Source organism: Copadichromis virginalis, linkage group LG15 (genome assembly GCF_057382275.1).
Source record: "Copadichromis virginalis isolate Kocher_CV1m ecotype Utaka linkage group LG15, C_Virginalis_male_GT1.1, whole genome shotgun sequence".
Lineage (NCBI taxonomy): Eukaryota > Metazoa > Chordata > Actinopteri > Cichliformes > Cichlidae > Copadichromis > Copadichromis virginalis.
The window spans coordinates 30,284,460-30,301,321 of NC_140632.1; the positions used below are offsets into that span (position 1 = coordinate 30,284,460).

Genomic DNA, 16,862 nt, shown 5'->3' on the forward strand with positions numbered 1-16,862 from the left:
CCCACCAGCACCATCTGGTCAAACATGTTCCCCCTCCCTGCATGGAGCTGTATACAGAGTACGCCCCAGCCTCTCCCACTCTCTTTCTTTTTGTTTCTGTGTAAAATGTATCTTGTCCCACAGGGCAGCAGAAGTAATTAAGGGTTAGCTCATATTCTGGCAGGGAAACGAAGGTTACCCAAGCGTAAAGGAACATTTTAATCCCATAAACAGCAGCAGGAGCTGCCTGTTGTGATAGCTGTGTGTACTTTGGTAACTGCTCAGTGTTTCGCAGTTCCCCTTTATTGAGCCCCTTAATCAGTGTAGACTGACCGGCTCAAGGTGAAAGCAGCTGAGCGAGCAGACCTTAGCTTCTACTGCACCGTTTGATCCTTCCCCTTCCTTACCTGGGTAAGGCACCCGACCCTTGGTGACCAACTCCGTCAGCAGGATGCCGAACGACCACACGTCTGACTTGATGGTAAACTTCCCGTACAACGCGGCCTCTGGGGCGGTCCACTTGATGGGAAACTTTGCACCTGAAGGAGAGCAGTGAGACCACATTAGTATTAACGAGGAGAGCATGTCTACACTTCAGGTTTATTCAGTTTAACATGATCCTTTTTTCTGTTATACTGGGCCTTCACAGTCCCTTATCATTTTAAACTAGCTTGATGAATTTATCTTTAAAGTACACACATATACACATATACACATATACATATATATACATGTGTGTGTGTGTGTGTGTGTGTGTGTGTGTGTGTAAATGCATATTATTGTATATGTGGTGGCCTTTCTCTTTTAAGTGAACAATGCTAACATGTACAAATTTGATACCAGCAATACAGCCTGTAAAAAAATTTACAGGATAAAAAGGAACATTCACGTTTTCTCTTAGGTTCCCCTTCACACGCTGTCATTGATTGTAACTGATTAAACTTTTAAAGTACTTCCTGGGAAAAGTCAGGAAGGAAATTAGAGACCAGAGATTAAACATCAGAGGTCTGACTTTTAAAAGTGAAGTGAAGCATCTAGCAGAGAGCAAAGAACATGTGTGCAACAAAATGACTTCATTTGTCAAAGGGAGGAAAGAAATTACAACATAATGACAGTATCTGCTGAGCACATAGAAATGGCATGAACAGCTGCTATGAGCTTCAACTAACCAGCTGGGAAATGACGATATTTACAGTATTCTGAGTGCTGACACGTACATTTGTTATAAACGTTAATCTAACATGACCCATAATTCTGCATGAAACTGTCTTTCTGCACATTTAAAGTTCAAATGTGGAAGAAAATGTTCCTTTGTTGAATTAAAAGGATTAAACCCAAGAATTATTTTATGAGGGCACAGCAACGTTTTGGTGTCTCTGAGACAGACTGGTGATCTGTCCAGGCTGTACCCCATCTCTCACCTACGGTAGCTGGAATAGGCTCCACTTTGTCCATGACCCCGAATTGGGTAAGCGGATGAAAATGGATTGATGGATGAAATGGCAATTAGATCAGAAAAAGGTCTGTGGATATTTATTTATACTTCCAGAATGCAGAATGTACAAATATGTTTTCTCCAAATCAGGGAACAGCTAGCACAACCTGATATCTGAATATCTCAAAGGCTTCAAGGGTCAATAGTGAAGTAACATGATGTCCAGTTTAAAATCTCTCTGTGTCTCTGGGGCAGGGAGTGTCTTCCCTCAATGTCTGTGTTATTGAGAAAAATATTTGGAGCTGACTGGCTGTGCTGGCTAGTCATTTTCTTGTGGGTGTAATGCAAAGCTTGCAACTCCCAGAGCGAATTTCCTCCATGATCTAATGCAGTCAGGCAGCATGTGAGCTTGTGTGAGTGGGAGCATTAAGTATGTGCATTTAACATCGTTTCTGAGCGAGTTGGAAAGGAGTTAGAAGCCCTACCTTGTCGAGCCGTGTATTCGTTGTCTTCGATGAGCCTTGCCAGGCCAAAGTCGGCGATCTTGCACACCAGGTTGTCGCCAACCAGGATGTTAGCAGAGCGTAGGTCTCTGTGGATGTAGTTCATCCTCTCAATGTAGGCCATACCTGCTGCCACCTTGAGAACAGCACAGAAGGCAACAATAGCTAAAGAAATTTCTGTCTCAACTGTGAGTTGCTCTCACTTCACGAGAATACATTTAATAGCATCTATATCTATTTATCTATATCTATATCTAATGGTAGGTAAAGCTTGTTTTTTGATAGGACAGCCCTCAGTAAGATATGTCGTTGTAGTTTGGATTGGTTTGATTCAACTTCTCTCTCAATGACTCTCTATTTGCTAAAGATTTGGGTCAAATAAAAAGAAATTGACAATAGAAGCCCTCAAGTTATCTCTTAATGAAGTCCTCTAATCACATGATTAGAGCAATCATAAAGTTGCAGTTTTGAAAAGAGGACAACAAGAAGGGTACACTGAAACCAGTGTAGAATCATATTTTATAAAGAACAAAGCTGTAGAATTACTGGCACAAGTTCTGGGGTTGAAAAAGTAAGCCAATGCAGAAGTGCAGTTTCTGGAGTGGCCACTAGAGGCGGACTTTAGCCTTTAGTTGTTCTAAAATGCTGGAGCAAGAATCCTAACAGAGAATACTAGAGAGAGCGTATTTCTCCTGTACTGGCTTCTCTTCATTGGATCCCTTTTAAATCCAGAATCTATTTAAAATTTATTCAAATATATCACATATATTCTAATCTAACCAATGTCAGACCATATTCTAATCACATATTAGAATATATGTGATTATATTGAATAATCAGGCCCTATCTTAGCTTAAAAGACTTCATAGTACCACATATTGTAGGGTGTACATTTATATAAATCAAACTGAATTGAATTGCATATTTACATTTTATTCAGTGTCCTAACGGTTTTGGGATGTTTTGGAATTTATGGTTGCACAAACAGATTTTGCTGCCATAGCAGGACCATTTTCAGGACCATAACCTGAAGTCTGTGGCATACCTGTGCAGCCATGTCCACCAGGTTAGGCAGTTTTAACCCTCGTCCTTCTCCATCCTTTAAAAAGTCCAGTAAGCTTCCTGGAGTAGGCATAAAAACATGTTATGTTGCACACATGTGCACAATAAAATAAATAAAACACAACTTTATTAAATCAGTTTTGGTTTCCGTGCCCTGTGCAATACAGGAACACAGGAAGTGTTTGTAAATCTGAAGTAAAATAACCTTGAAGAAAAATCAGGTGAATATCTCTTAGAAATAAGCCACAAAAAGCTCGCCAGCTACAAAAATAAATATTGGATTGGTGGACCTAAAAAGATCCCCACATAAACTTCTACATTCATACAATTCCACAGTGGATCGGCTCTTTTAAAGGCACTCCTCTCCAGCTTAATTGGCTGACCTAGATATGGCAGGCTCTGCACGCAGCAGACACAGCAACGTACATCAAAGTTTCCATTCTTGCATTCTCTGGTGATTAATGCGCGTCCACAACGCTTTCTTGTGGCATCTCTGAACCCGTGTTTTGAAGGACTGTTTTGCAGGCCTTAATCATCTCCACTCTCTTTGAAAGGCAGGGTTTGCCATTCCAGAGCGCTCACTCTTCAGACTGGAATGAAACAAAGTGCTTTGACAGACATTTTTTTAACTGGCCACAAGTTTCACTTTTAGGCCACAATATATGCTTTTTATGGCTTTAAAAAACAAAAAAAAAACACCCAGCACGCCCCTGCGGGCGGTTTATCCTTCAAGCTCGGGTCCTCTACCAGAGGCCTGGGAGCTTGAGGGTCCTGCGCAGTATCTTAGCTGTTCCCAGGACTGCGCTCTTCTGGACAGAGATCTCCGATGTTGTTCCCGGGATCTGCTGGAGCCACTTGCCTAGCTTGGGAGTCACCGCACCTAGTGCTCCGATTACCACGGGGACCACCGTTACCTTCACCCTCCACATCCTCTCGAGCTCTTCTCTGAGCCCTTGGTATTTCTCCAGCTTCTCGTGTTCCTTCTTCCTGATATTGCTGTCATTCGGAACCGCTACATCGATCACTACGGCCGTCTTCTTCTGTTTGTCTACCACCACTATGTCCGGTTGGTTAGCCACCACCATTTTGTCCGTCTGTATCTGGAAGTCCCACAGGATCTTAGCTCGGTCATTCTCCACCACCCTTGGGGGCATCTCCCATTTTGACCTCGGGACTTCCAGGTTATACTCGGCACAGATGTTCCTGTACACTATGCCGGCCACTTGGTTATGGCGTTCCATGTATGCCTTGCCTGCTAGCATCTTGCACCCTGCTGTTATGTGCTGGATTGTCTCTGGGGCATCTTTACACAGCCTGCACCTGGGGTCTTGCCTGGTGTGATAGACCCCAGCCTCTATGGATCTTGTGCTCAGAGCTTGTTCTTGTGCTGCCATGATTAGTGCCTCTGTGCTGTCTTTCAGTCCAGCTTTGTCCAGCCACTGGTAGGATTTCTGGATATCAGCCACCTCCTCTATCTGCCGGTGGTACATACCGTGCAGGGGCCTGTCCTTCCATGATGGTTCCTCGTCTCCCTCCTCTTTCTTGGGTTTCTACTGCCTGAGGTATTCACTGAGCACTCGGTCAGTTGGGGCCATCTTCCCAATGTATTCTTGGATGTTCCTTGTCTCATCCTGGACTGTGGTGCTGACACTCACCAGTCACCGGCCCCCTTCCTTCCGCTTAGCGTACAGCCTCAGGGTGCTGGACTTGGGGTGAAACCCTCCATGCATGGTAAGGAGCTTTCTTGTCTTTATGTCAGTGGCTTCTATCTCCTCCTTTGGCCAGCCTATTACCCCAGCAGGGTACCTGATCACGGGCAGGGCGTACGTGTTGATGGCCCGGATCTTGTTCTTACCATTCAGCTGACTCCTCAGGACTTGCCTGACCCTCTGCAGGTACTTGGTGGTTGCAGCTTTTCTAGCGGCCTCTTCATGGTTCCCATTCGCCTGCGGGATCCCCAAGTACTTGTAACTGTCCTCTATGTCTGCAATGTTGCCTTCTGGTAGTTCATTCCCTCAGTTCTGACTACCTTCCCTCTCTTTGTTACCATCCGACTACACTTCTCCAGTCCGAACGACATTCCAATGTCATTGCTGTATAGCCTGGTAGTGTGGATCAGTGAATCGATGTCTCGTTCACTCTTGGCATACAGCTTGATGTCATCCATGTACAGGAGGTGGCTGACAACTGCTCCGTTCCGTAGTCGGTATCCGTAGCCAGTCTTGTTAATGATCTCACTGAGGGGGTTCAGGCCTATGCAGAACAGCAGTGGGGACAGAGCATCTCCTTGGTAGATCCCGCACTTGATGGTGACTTGTGCTATGGACTTGGAGTTGGCCTCTAGTGTTGTACGCCACATCCCCATTGAGTTCCTGATGAAGGCTCTTAGGGTCCCATTGATCTTGTACAATTCTAGGCATTCCAGTATCCAGCTGTGGGGCATTGAGTCATAGGCCTTCTTGTAATCAATCCAGGCAGTGCACAGGTTGGTCAGTCTGGTCTTGCAGTCTCGGCTGATTGTTCTGTCTACCAGTAGCTGGTGTTTTGCGCCTCTGGTATTCTTGCCAATTCCTTTCTGCGTCCCGCTCATGTATTGACCCATGTGCCTGTTCATCTTAGCCGATATGATGCCTGACAGGAGCTTCCATGTAGTACTGAGGCAGGTTATTGGTCGGTAGTTGGAGGGGACCGGTCGCTTCTTGGGGTCCTTGGGGATCAGGACCGTCCGGCCTTCAGTTAGCCATTCCGGGTGTCTCTCGTTAACTAGCAGCTGGTTCATTTGTGCTGCCAGACGCTCGTGGAGTGCAGTCAGCTTCTTCAGCCAGTAGGCGTGAACCATGTCGGGCCCTGGTGCTGTCCAACTCTTCATACTGGAGACCCTTTCTTGGATATCTGCCACTGTGATGGTTACTGGACCCTGTTCAGGGAGGTCGCTGTGGTCTGCCCTCAGATCCACTAGCCACTGAGCATTGCCGTTATGGGTTGCATCCTTCTCCCATATGCTCTTCCAGTATTGCTCCGTCTCCAGCCTTGGTGGTGCTGTTCTCTTATTGTTCCCTTGCCACTGAGAGTACACCTTTGCTGGTTCTGTGGAGAACAGCTGGTTTATTCTCATGCCTTCTATCTCTCTGGTGTACCTCCTCAAGCGGCTGGCCAAGGCTGTGAGTCTTTGCTTGGCAGTTTCCAAGGCCTCAGGTATGGACAGCTTGCTGTATTTCTTAGGCACCTTATTTGTCGCACCTTTCTGCAACTCCGTTAGTTGGCTAACCTCCCTCCGTGCTACTTTGATCTTGCCCTCTAGCCTCCTTCTCCATGGAGGGTACTGCCCCTTGTCGCTGTTCAACTTGTAGCCAAGCATCTCACTGATCACTGCTGCCGTATTGTAGATCAGCTTGTTAGTGGTTGTAGGTATTGCCCGTAGTGCTGCATTAACATCATCTAGCAGACCTTCTGAGGGTACTTCACGTAATCTTGGTAACCGGCTACGGGGGATCCAGGTTTCAAGCTTGGCCATGATCCTATTTTTCAGGTCAGTTCCTCTCGCACTCAACGATCCTTCTCCTATCGCACTTGGGGCTATGTACCCAATCTCGGGTGGGGGTGATGATATCGCCCCCCTGACCTGGCGTCCTGACTCCTCCTTGCCGTAGCATTTGTGTTGTACCTCGTCAATCTCTAGCTGTGAGAGCAGTCCCTTCTTTCGAATATTGGAACACTGAGCTACTAGTTGTTTCGCCGTCATTGTGGATTTTGGGTATCGAAGAATCCATAGGTCCCTCATCCTATTCATGTAGCCCCTTCCGCCGGGGTTACTTTTTACTGAGATAGTGGTCAGTGAAGACACATACAGGGGCTTGGACTGAGCTGGTCACACAACCAACATACAACATAACATAGAACTTTAAACTCTTCTACTAATGGAAATTAACTTTGCTTTGCTTTGCAAAACTTGGCTGTGTTACGTTTTCTGAGTCTGCAGCTTACGCACAAAACCATACCAAGAGCTATTTCTCTTGTTTGGTGTTAGTCCTTTCCTCTCTCACACTTTGTTTCTGCACAAGGGTGAGAGAGGCAAACTCGCTGACATGCAACCAAAAGCAACGCAAGGTCAACTGCTTTACAACCCATTTTTGTAACACAGAGCTTTAGGCTTGTGTCTCCATTATTAGTTTTCTCTTTCAACAGAAATTCTGTAAAAATTCATCTTTTTCGTAATTGAATGGTGATGACAAAATTCTTCTATTCTTCTTCAATAAAATCACTCTACATAGTATAAGATGCTTGTAAAAGCGAGAGAAACTGCATATTTTGAAACAGGAAACTGTTGCATCAACTCTTATTTTATAAAAATAATTATTTTTTAACAAGTGAATAACTAGCACTTTTGGGGTGCAATGAAAAACGCAAGTAAGCAGCTGTGGATTGTGGGTGTGTTCCATCTACCTTTGCCCATGTACTCTGTGACGATGTAAATGGGCTCCTCAGACACGACAGCGTAAAGCTGCACCAGCTTATCATGACGGAGTTTCTTCATGATCTGAGCCTCCTCCAGGAAGGACTCTGGGGACATCGTGCCAGGCTTCAGAGTCTTCACTGCCACCTTAGTGGTGCCATTCCACGTTCCTGGTACACAGAAGCTGGCATCAGTACAGTGGGAAAATGCATTCGTGTCATTTCAAAGTCAAGCTTGACAACCCTGTGCTCTAACCCGAAGACATGATTGGCAGGTGTGAGGCAACTGTAGTTTAAAAACATGGGGAAAGTCTTGCTTTGAAATGACAACGAGATAAACATGCAAGACAGGAAGCGATCGAGAGACTGAGGGAATAATCTTTCATGCACAGTGGTTGGGCTGAAGGATAATTAAATGTGTACGGGATTTGGAGCGGACATTGATTTGAAATGGCTTTTAAAGGCTTGGAGAGAGATTCAGCAGGGCTTTAAGAGTCACAATACGCCAACATGGGAGCGGATAATCCTTTGTAGGATGATCAACAAAGGCAAGCCTGTAAGCTCCTCACTGGTTACATGTCAGTGACTGTAACACAGCACGGCTATGCCTCCAATATGCACTCTATCAAAATACTGTGTGAATGTAGGTAAAGGTATGGATGACTTCAATTATTTTATTGAAGCAGTACCTTTTTTATATTATTTTTTACAGTAAACATACAAGAATCTTAGGAAAGACAAATTTGACCTACTTGTTTATTTTAAGGGGCTTAATTTAAGATTAAGCTCATATATCAGAGTGGGCTTCTGTAGCATCGTGACTGTGCTTTCAATTTTGGAAGTCAGGACTGGTAACCTGCTGCTACAGTGGCCCAGAGAGGTCAAACATACTGCAACTGAGAAACCATCAGCAAATAGAGAAATACTGCAAAAGCACACAAAAAGTATTGTTGTGTGTGTTTGTGTGTACTTTTGCTGAGTATTTTCTGTTTGCTGGTGTTTTCTTAAGCTGCAATGCATTTCACCTTTCAGGGCCACCTCAGTGTTCAACTGGAATATTATAAGAATGCAAACATACACTGTGGGGTGGAAAACTATTCTTATAGGTATCAGCTGATTTTCAAAGAGACTTTATAGTTTATGTCTTAAGAAACTAAAACAAAAATCCTGTGGGAGTGCTGGAGAGGGATAAGAAAGCTCCAGCTTGCATGTGAAATGGCAAAATAGCTTCTTGGCACAATTATGAATACATAGATGAGCATAAAGGAGACTCCACGTGTACTTGTGGGATGGGCCAGAGTGAAAATTTCAAAGTTTGGTTTTGAATTTTCTTACCATAAAACACATCGGCAAAACATCCTGTTCCCAGCTTTACTTCCAACTCAAGTGCGTCTCTGCTGATCTCCCAGGCATCATGACTCAAGCCCACAGTGTCAGGGATGTAGTTCACACACACGCCCGTTAAATTAAAGCACAAACCATCCGCACTCTCTACAGGGGAGGGGGGGAGGTAAGGCAAACAGGGTTAGGGGAAAGGAACATGCAGTGAGGTACACATGGAAGGAGGCCATCTTTAGGCTGTGAGAGTTTCCTGACACACTGGATGATTTTTCCAGATTATTTTGGCAGAAAAGTTTGGAAAACAAGGACAATTTGACTGGCAACACCCTCAATCTAAGAATTACCAACATTTTTGCCCCATGTTCTCATTTGATCGAACCCATCAGATTATTGGCCTGTGTTTTGGACCGTGTCTGGTGTCTCCGTCAGCTCTGTGTGGCTCCTTCCGAGTGGCCCCCTTACTAGGAGGCGACTCGATCCGTACCCATCCAAACCTCCCCAAACTGCCCATTCCCGAGACGCTTGATCAGCTGCAGCGACTCCCGTGGGATCTCCCACACGTCTTTGGTTTTGACGGACAGGTCAGCGAGGCGGGGCATGCCTTTGTGGCAGGGAACCACCAAGCGACAGCAGAGCCCCGCGGCTCGATCTGCACACAGCACACGGCAACGCGCAAAAAAGAGCAGAGACAGAGAGAGGGAGATGTACAGAGGGTTAGCGCAGCACCCTGCAGGAGACAAAGACAAGCTTCAGAGTGGCACAACAACTGGAAGCATAGTAAACATCAAAGCTGAGAACCAGCGCCTCTGTTTTCACTTTCTGGTGGGCACATGAGCTGATTACAGGTGAAAAGATTCAGGATGTGGCCTCTTTCATCCATCTTGATCATCAGATTAATCGGTTTGCTTACAAGTCACACGCGTCTCATACTTATAAAATTAGAGCGTTGTGATGTAGCACTGGCGGATGAACTTTTCACAACTGGCTTTTTATGTAATAACTTGTTAAGTATATTCTTCCTAATAGCCAAAACGAATAGAAATCTATTAAAATGTTCTCATTTTCTATAATATGATTTCAGAGCATAGTTAGAGTTGGAAGTCTACCCTCTGAACTCCCAACAATCTGTAAAACAAGCGAGTAATGATGTATAGACTGTTGGGTGTTGGGTGGTGAAGGGGTTAAAACAGCAGCCAGAGATACAAACGCCAGCTCTGACATGTAGCCAAACAGCCAAACTGGGGGTTGGTTGTCATTTCAAATTGTTGGCAGTCTACCTCTGAGTGTGCTATAAGTTCACAAGCATCATCTGTTGCTGGAAAGCTAAAATAAAACAGTACCTAGCTCTGCAGTTACAGCTGAAATTTAAATGACTTTAATGGTTATTTCTGGCCTGGGTTGGTAGAGTATCACAGTATAACAGTAAAAGTCTTCAACACTCAATAGCAACAAGCAGAACTAAAGACTCTAAAGGCTTCCTGTGGCTAAGGGCATGGCGACGTGCACACGGTTTACGATAACAATGGCCATTTACGTAAAGAGATAGCTGCACGGTAAAATGTATATATTTATAGTTATGTAACGTTAAATCATAGGTACTTTGTGTACTATGAAAAGCATTATCGACCATACTTGTTTAGGACGATGAGTGCCCTTTCCATTTAGATTAGGCCTGTTTGCTGTCACTTTAGCTGATAACACCACGACATCTATGTGCTCGTTCAAATCATTCTTTCTTATACTCTGAAGGAAGTCTCATGTTTGCCCCCGACTGATTAAGCCAGTGGATTAGGTCAGAGTTTCCGCAGGCATCCTCACGCTGATATTTAGATATTGCCTTGACAGCAATGATAAAGTGACCCTTGGTTTTTATCCTCACGGTCACTGGTAAGACCCCAGGGTGTTTGCACAGGGCAGTAAAGATGAGATAAAGGCCCGCGTCTCACCCACAGAAGTGTTAAACCTGGAACACGGCCATCAAAGCCCATCTGGGCCACCTGCCTGCTGCCACAGCTGCTCCGCTCAAACATCAATACGGCTCTGTGTATTCTCCACTGGCTGTCATAAAAGCTGTCAATATGTGCACCGTCTCCACGGAGAAAACACAGAAGCAGAGGGTGTTTCACAGAAAGAGGTGGCGGCTTAAAGTGTGGAAAGCTCATTTTATTTTGAAGACCAAGTTAGTCTTTGTGATGCTGCTGAACTCCATTTTGCCTGCTCATAAATGTGTTATTGCTGACAGTTATTAAAGTTTATGTTCTGCTCTCTAATCAATTACAAACCTGAGCAATTCCCAACACCTGGTTTTGGTAGAATGATGGTAGGATCATACACAAATCCATTCAGTGCCTTATCACATCAATTTATCACGAAAAAAATAAATAAACAGAATATAAAAGTAGACAGGGCTAGCTTGTTAACCGTTTTATAATCGCAATAAATCATTTCAGAGGATTGTTTCCTGGTCTTCTCTTGGGTCAGTTGCCTTTAAAGACATTATTACGCAACCAGAATGTGAATGAGTGAGAGCAGGTAACAACACTCCTACTGTAATTTGTTCCCCTGAAGCCACTGATTCTATCAATGCATTTTAATAAAATGTTATTTAAATGGTACCAATTCACAAGAAGGCATTTGAGCTTATAAGGTAAAGACCAGAGAGTGATCTTGACATCAGTGGGATGCAAAAAGCAAAAGCATCATCATGAACTGCAGCCATTTATTTGTAAAAACACACTTAAGGAATCGGATTTCTACAACTAAAAAATGCAAAACGATAAAAATTAAAAACAAAACAACAAACAAAACTCAGTACTCCTTGAAACTGACTATTTTATTTCATCACGTGCAGCTTTTAATTTTCTCTCTCGTGACTAGCAGAAATGTCGTTTGAACAGAGTAAAGCTAGGTTTGATTCTCAGCCTGTTAGTGAATTTGGCCAGATTAGCAGCCAAGAGTTATTGCTTTCTGACCCCTGCAGGTGATGCGAAGAACAGAACAACGCTCTACGATGCCCGATATGCTCCTCGGCTCTTCAGCAACATGTAAAATAGAAAATAGCGCAAAGCAGAAAGCAATAAAAGCATAAGCCCTGCAAAGAGTCAAGGTTATTTGCAAAGGTGTGCTCCATATGCCATTTAGAGTGGCGATAAAGTGCAGGACGGACAGCCTCTCTTCACATGTTGCCTCCTGTGAGATTCCTGACACCCCTCCCCCACCCATCACCTTCACTCAATACCAGGTTGAGATGCAAATGAGGAGACTTCACTCAGGCAAGTCTGCTGGACCAGACGGAGTGAGTCCCCTTGTCCTCAAGACCTGTGCCCCCCAGCTGTGTGGAGTCTTTCATAAACTGTTTATGCTGAGTCTGAGTCTGCAGAGGGTCCCGGTGATGTGGAAGACATCATGCCTCGTCCCTGTACCAAAGACACCACGTCCCAGTGGCCCCCAGGATTACAGGCCCGTGGCACTGACCTCCCACATCATGAAGACCCTGGAAAAGCTCATCCTGGACCAGCTGCGACCCATAGTAAGACCACATCTGGATCCCCTTCAGTTCGCTTATCAGCCTCGTCTCGGAACAGAGGACGCCATCATCTACCTGCTCAATCGTGTCTACACCCATCTGGACCAGCCGGCGAGCACTGTGAGGGTCATGTTTTTTGACTTTTCCAGTGCTTTCAACACCATCAGGCCGACCCTCCTGGGTGATAAGTTAGCAGCGATGCAGGTGGATGCTTCTCTGGTGTCCTGGATTGTTGATTACCTGACAGGAAGACCACAATATGTACGTCTCCCACAGTGTGTGTCTGACAAGGTGATCAGCAACACAGGGGCACCACAGGGGACTGTCCTCTCCCCCTTCCTCTTCACCCTCTACACCACAGACTTCAGCCACTGCACAGAGACCTGCCATCTTCAGAAGTTTTCTGATGACTCTGCGGTGGTTGGATGCATCAGCAGGGATGATGAGACAGAGTACCGGGCTGTGGTCGACTCCTTTGTCACGTGGTGTGAGCAGAATCATCTGCAGCTCAACGTGGCAAAGACCAAGGAACTGATCGTGGACTTCAGGAAGACCAGGAAACACTTGACCCCTGTTTCAATCCAGGGGCTCAATGTTGACATTGTGGAGGACTATAAATACCTTGGAGTACACATTGACAATAAACTGGACTGGGCTAAAAACACCACAGCACTTTACAGGAAGGGCCAGAGTCGTCTCTATTTTTTGAGGCGACTGAGGTCCTTCAACATATGCCAGAAAATGCTGAGGATTTTCTATGAGTCTGTTGTGGCCAGTGCGATCCTCTATGCTGTTGCATGCTGGGGGAGCAGGCTGAGGGTCGCAGATGCCAACAGACTTAATAAACTGATCCGTAAGGCCAGCAATGTTGTGGGGATGGAGCTGGACTCCCTCAAGGTGGTGTCGGAGAGGCGGATGCTGTCCAAGATAAAGACAATGTTGGATAACACCTCCCACCCACTCCATGACATGTTGGTCAGCCACAGGAGCTCGTTCAGTGAGAGACTGAGATTACCGAAAAGCACCACTGAACGACACAGGAAATCTTTCCTGCCTGTGGCCATCTCCCTGTACAACGCATCCACTTAACACACTGTTTGCTGCTACAGCTACACATGTTTCTTTTCCAACTATTTATTTATAAGTGACTTATGTATGTATGTATGTATGTATGTATGTATGTATATATATGTATATATTGTACTATTCTTAGTTAGCGTATTGTCTGTCTTGTCTTAATGTTGGTTTAAAATGGAGCACTGTAACAAAAAATAATTTCCCCCAGGGATCAATAAAGTATTCTGATTCTGATTCTGATTAATGTGCCATGACGCTAACGCATACAGAAAATCCATGGCACTGATTTTAGGACTTCAAGAGATCAATATGTCAATGACAACTGGAGCGTGACTGGAAAAGCACCGTTCTTAGTCAAAGGGACGCAGAATGAGAGAGATCAAACACAACAAATGAGCACGCTTTCAAAGAAGCACAAGTAGAAGCGAGACAGTGAGAAAATGCTGAAAAACAGAATCCGTGTTAACAAGTAATAAGTAAAACATATATGTGTCAGTGCACCAGTGGGGTGTCCGTTTCCAATAAGCTCAATATGAACAGCAGGATGGGCTCACAGTGGCTCTTCAGGGTGTCAGAGTGCTCTCTCTGTGGCCTCTTGTTTTCTGCATTAAAAATTAATGTGAATCCAGTTGCACGTGAGACACAAACTAGCAGGTATTCCAACACAGGCCATGTCTTTGTGTCTCACAGTACGAGTCATCTTCTATTCCTGTATGTGAAAATGCAATAACAGCGTAACAGTGTTTGCTTAATGCATGTTTGATCAATTCACGGAAATGGACACCACACAAAACACTTTCCTATTTGGGCTTGTGAAAATGGGGTCGCAGTGTCAGTGCTCTGCATCCACCGACAAATCTGTCTACGGCAACGTCTGTCTGGAAGGCTTTTAAAAAAAGAAAAGGCATTTCTCCCGTTTGATCTGCTTGTTTTCAGGCCAGCGATGCACTTTCTTGACATCTGCATCATACATTCAGCATTTCCCAGTACAGCATTAAATATTACCAGATTATTATCTGAACTTAAATTTATGTGATCATTCCTGTCTACCTGGACTGAAGCAGAAAGTACCAAGCTGAATTTCCTAAGACCTGGTGGAGAAGTGGAGCATGTAAAAAGGATAAACACATTTAAAACTGGACGATTTTTGTTAAGATCAACCTATTTTATTTGTTTTTTTCTAGGTTCAAATTGATTCTTATTATCTTACACTCGGCATTAGTGAGGCTGTTTTAGCTCTGTTCCCTCTCCATTTAGACTGACTGGTTGTCCATCTTAAACATAAGCTTTTAACAACATATATATATCTATATGAAAAAAGGGAAAACTAATAGCTTTAGTGGAAGCATTGTACTGTAAGCATAGAGTTTAGATTATTAGATATATTAGATAATATTAGAATATTATGAACATTATTTAACACATAGTGAGTCAGAAAGGTGACTGAAGATCATGGGAATCATCCAGCAGCCTACATCTACTGCAGCATAATTAAGGGAGGATTCAGGGTCACCTGATCCAGCCCTAACTATATGCTTTAGCAAAAAGGAAACTTTGAAGCGGGAGACAGATAGTGTCTATCTCCTGAATTAAGCTGGTTCCACAGAAGAGGGGCCGGAAAACTAAACGCTCTGCCTCCCATTCTACTTTTAAATACTAAATATATAAGTATATATACTTTAAATATATAAATATATAAGGATTAACACACAAACGTAGCCCTATACCTCTACAAACATATAAAACCATATTGTATTATCTCACAGTATATTTTGTCCTAACAAAGAGGAGAAAATCCAAACAGACCAGAATGAGAATATTTTGAAATTCTTCAAATTTACTTGAATAAATAATGACAATGGCTCATATTCAGCGTTTTCTGAAACAAAGAGCTCTACACCTGCACAGACTCTTCCTTTAGCCATTCTCCACCTCTCCATCAGCTTTAATGACATTCAACCAAAACGGCACTGAACACTGTTGTGGCTCATGTGGAAGAAGCAATTACAATCTAAAATCATTCAAACTGAACAGTCGCACATTTACAAGAACAAACTGCAAAGCTACCTTTTTTTAAGTCGACCTTAAATACACAACAAACAAAAATAGTTACAAGTTTACACAACATGACAAATTATAGAATCTTTGTATTTTACCTGAATAGTGCTGAACCAGCTGCTGCAGTGTTTCAAACTGAGCCCTGGTAGTGATGTAGTAGCCGCCGCTGTCTAGCTTGCGGATCTTATAATGCTTGACGTGGTCGCCCTTGAGATCATCCCAGTCCCGTATGGATAAGGAAAAGGCACCTGAGGAAGACAGACCAGGAGGTTCGAATCACTGAACACCAAGTTCCCATTCAACACTTCAGTACTCACTTCTACCCATCCAGTTCTGCTGCTATTCAAAAAGCAGAGGCTATCACACTACACTTTTACTACAAAAGTCTTATGAGAAATATGAGAGCTTAGAAAATACTCCATGCGTTCTACTTGTGATTACACCATCAGGCAGCTGTGAACACTTCTTACTCCTAAGTAGTAAATCTGTCATGGCATAAACACACACACTTACAGGTCGATGTGTGTCAGTGTGTCTGTTTTGTGGTTTTTTTTACCCTTTGTGGTTTCACTTTCTCGGATGAGATAGGTGCCTCGAGGGTTGCCAGTAGACAGTAGCTGCCTCTCTGCATCCTTACGGCCCAGTTTACCAAAGTACCAGCTGCAAATATAGGAAAAGAAGTCAAACACAGACACACTGCAGTCACTGTGTTCAAGTCATGCATAAGGTCACATCATAGTACTACTATTTCCAGGGGTATTGCCAAAAATGGTTCTGACAAGGAATCAGAAAATCCCGGACAGTATCGTGGAGCTTTTTAGTCTGATGATGCTAAAAGACTGTTAAGATAAGCGTAATTCTCAAGAGGCCATTCATTTGTCCAACATTTGTCCAACACTGTTGGACAAATGAATGAGGCCAAAATGTGTATGATAGCACTGGAACACGGGGTTTGCGATGTCATCACTGAGAGCCCTGCTGCCAGCTGACCTTTTAACATTATGTAACACATGATGAAATCAAGTGATGATGAGACGGTCAACACTGATATTATGGATGGAGAGTAACACTGACAATCTACATTCCTACATTACATATTTGTTTCGAGTATCACAACATGGCAACTAGAGGTGGGAATCACCATACATCCCACGATACGATCTTATCACAATACTTAACGCACGATACGATATTATTGCAATTTTTTAAAATATTTTGCGATATTCAGATTCTGTACATAAAGGTAAACTTTATCAATATTCATTTTATCTAATATCAAAGTCTCGCACTCAGTCTTTCTCTCATTTCAGTCAGTTTTATTGTTGACAAACTGAACGGTTTGTATTACAGTCTAGTCCAACTTAACTGAATGCAACCATCTGGTACAATTATAGCTATTCTGAACTATGCAATTTATGAAAACTATGCA

At 43.7% G+C, this 16,862-nt stretch overlaps 1 protein-coding gene across 4 annotated transcripts in view; it reads right to left on the reverse strand.

Annotated features, from left to right (window-relative positions):
* fynb (FYN proto-oncogene, Src family tyrosine kinase b) overlaps positions 1-16,862 on the reverse strand; it is an 88,725-nt gene that overhangs the window by 3,246 nt on the left and 68,617 nt on the right. For 2 of the 4 annotated variants that reach the window (XM_085432889.1, XM_085432888.1), the window contains exons 6-12: positions 15,990-16,093; positions 15,532-15,681; positions 9,257-9,421; positions 7,423-7,602; positions 2,963-3,039; positions 1,900-2,053; positions 387-518 (exon numbers count right to left, since the gene is read on the reverse strand). In XM_085432889.1, coding sequence (XP_085289015.1) covers positions 387-518; positions 1,900-2,053; positions 2,963-3,039; positions 7,423-7,602; positions 9,257-9,421; positions 15,532-15,681; positions 15,990-16,093 — 962 coding nt within the window. Of the gene's footprint in view, positions 1-386; positions 519-1,899; positions 2,054-2,962; positions 3,040-7,422; positions 7,603-8,766; positions 8,923-9,256; positions 9,422-15,531; positions 15,682-15,989; positions 16,094-16,862 lie in introns of all 4 variants that reach the window. The other 2 variants (XM_085432892.1, XM_085432890.1) reach the window with 2 other exon arrangements.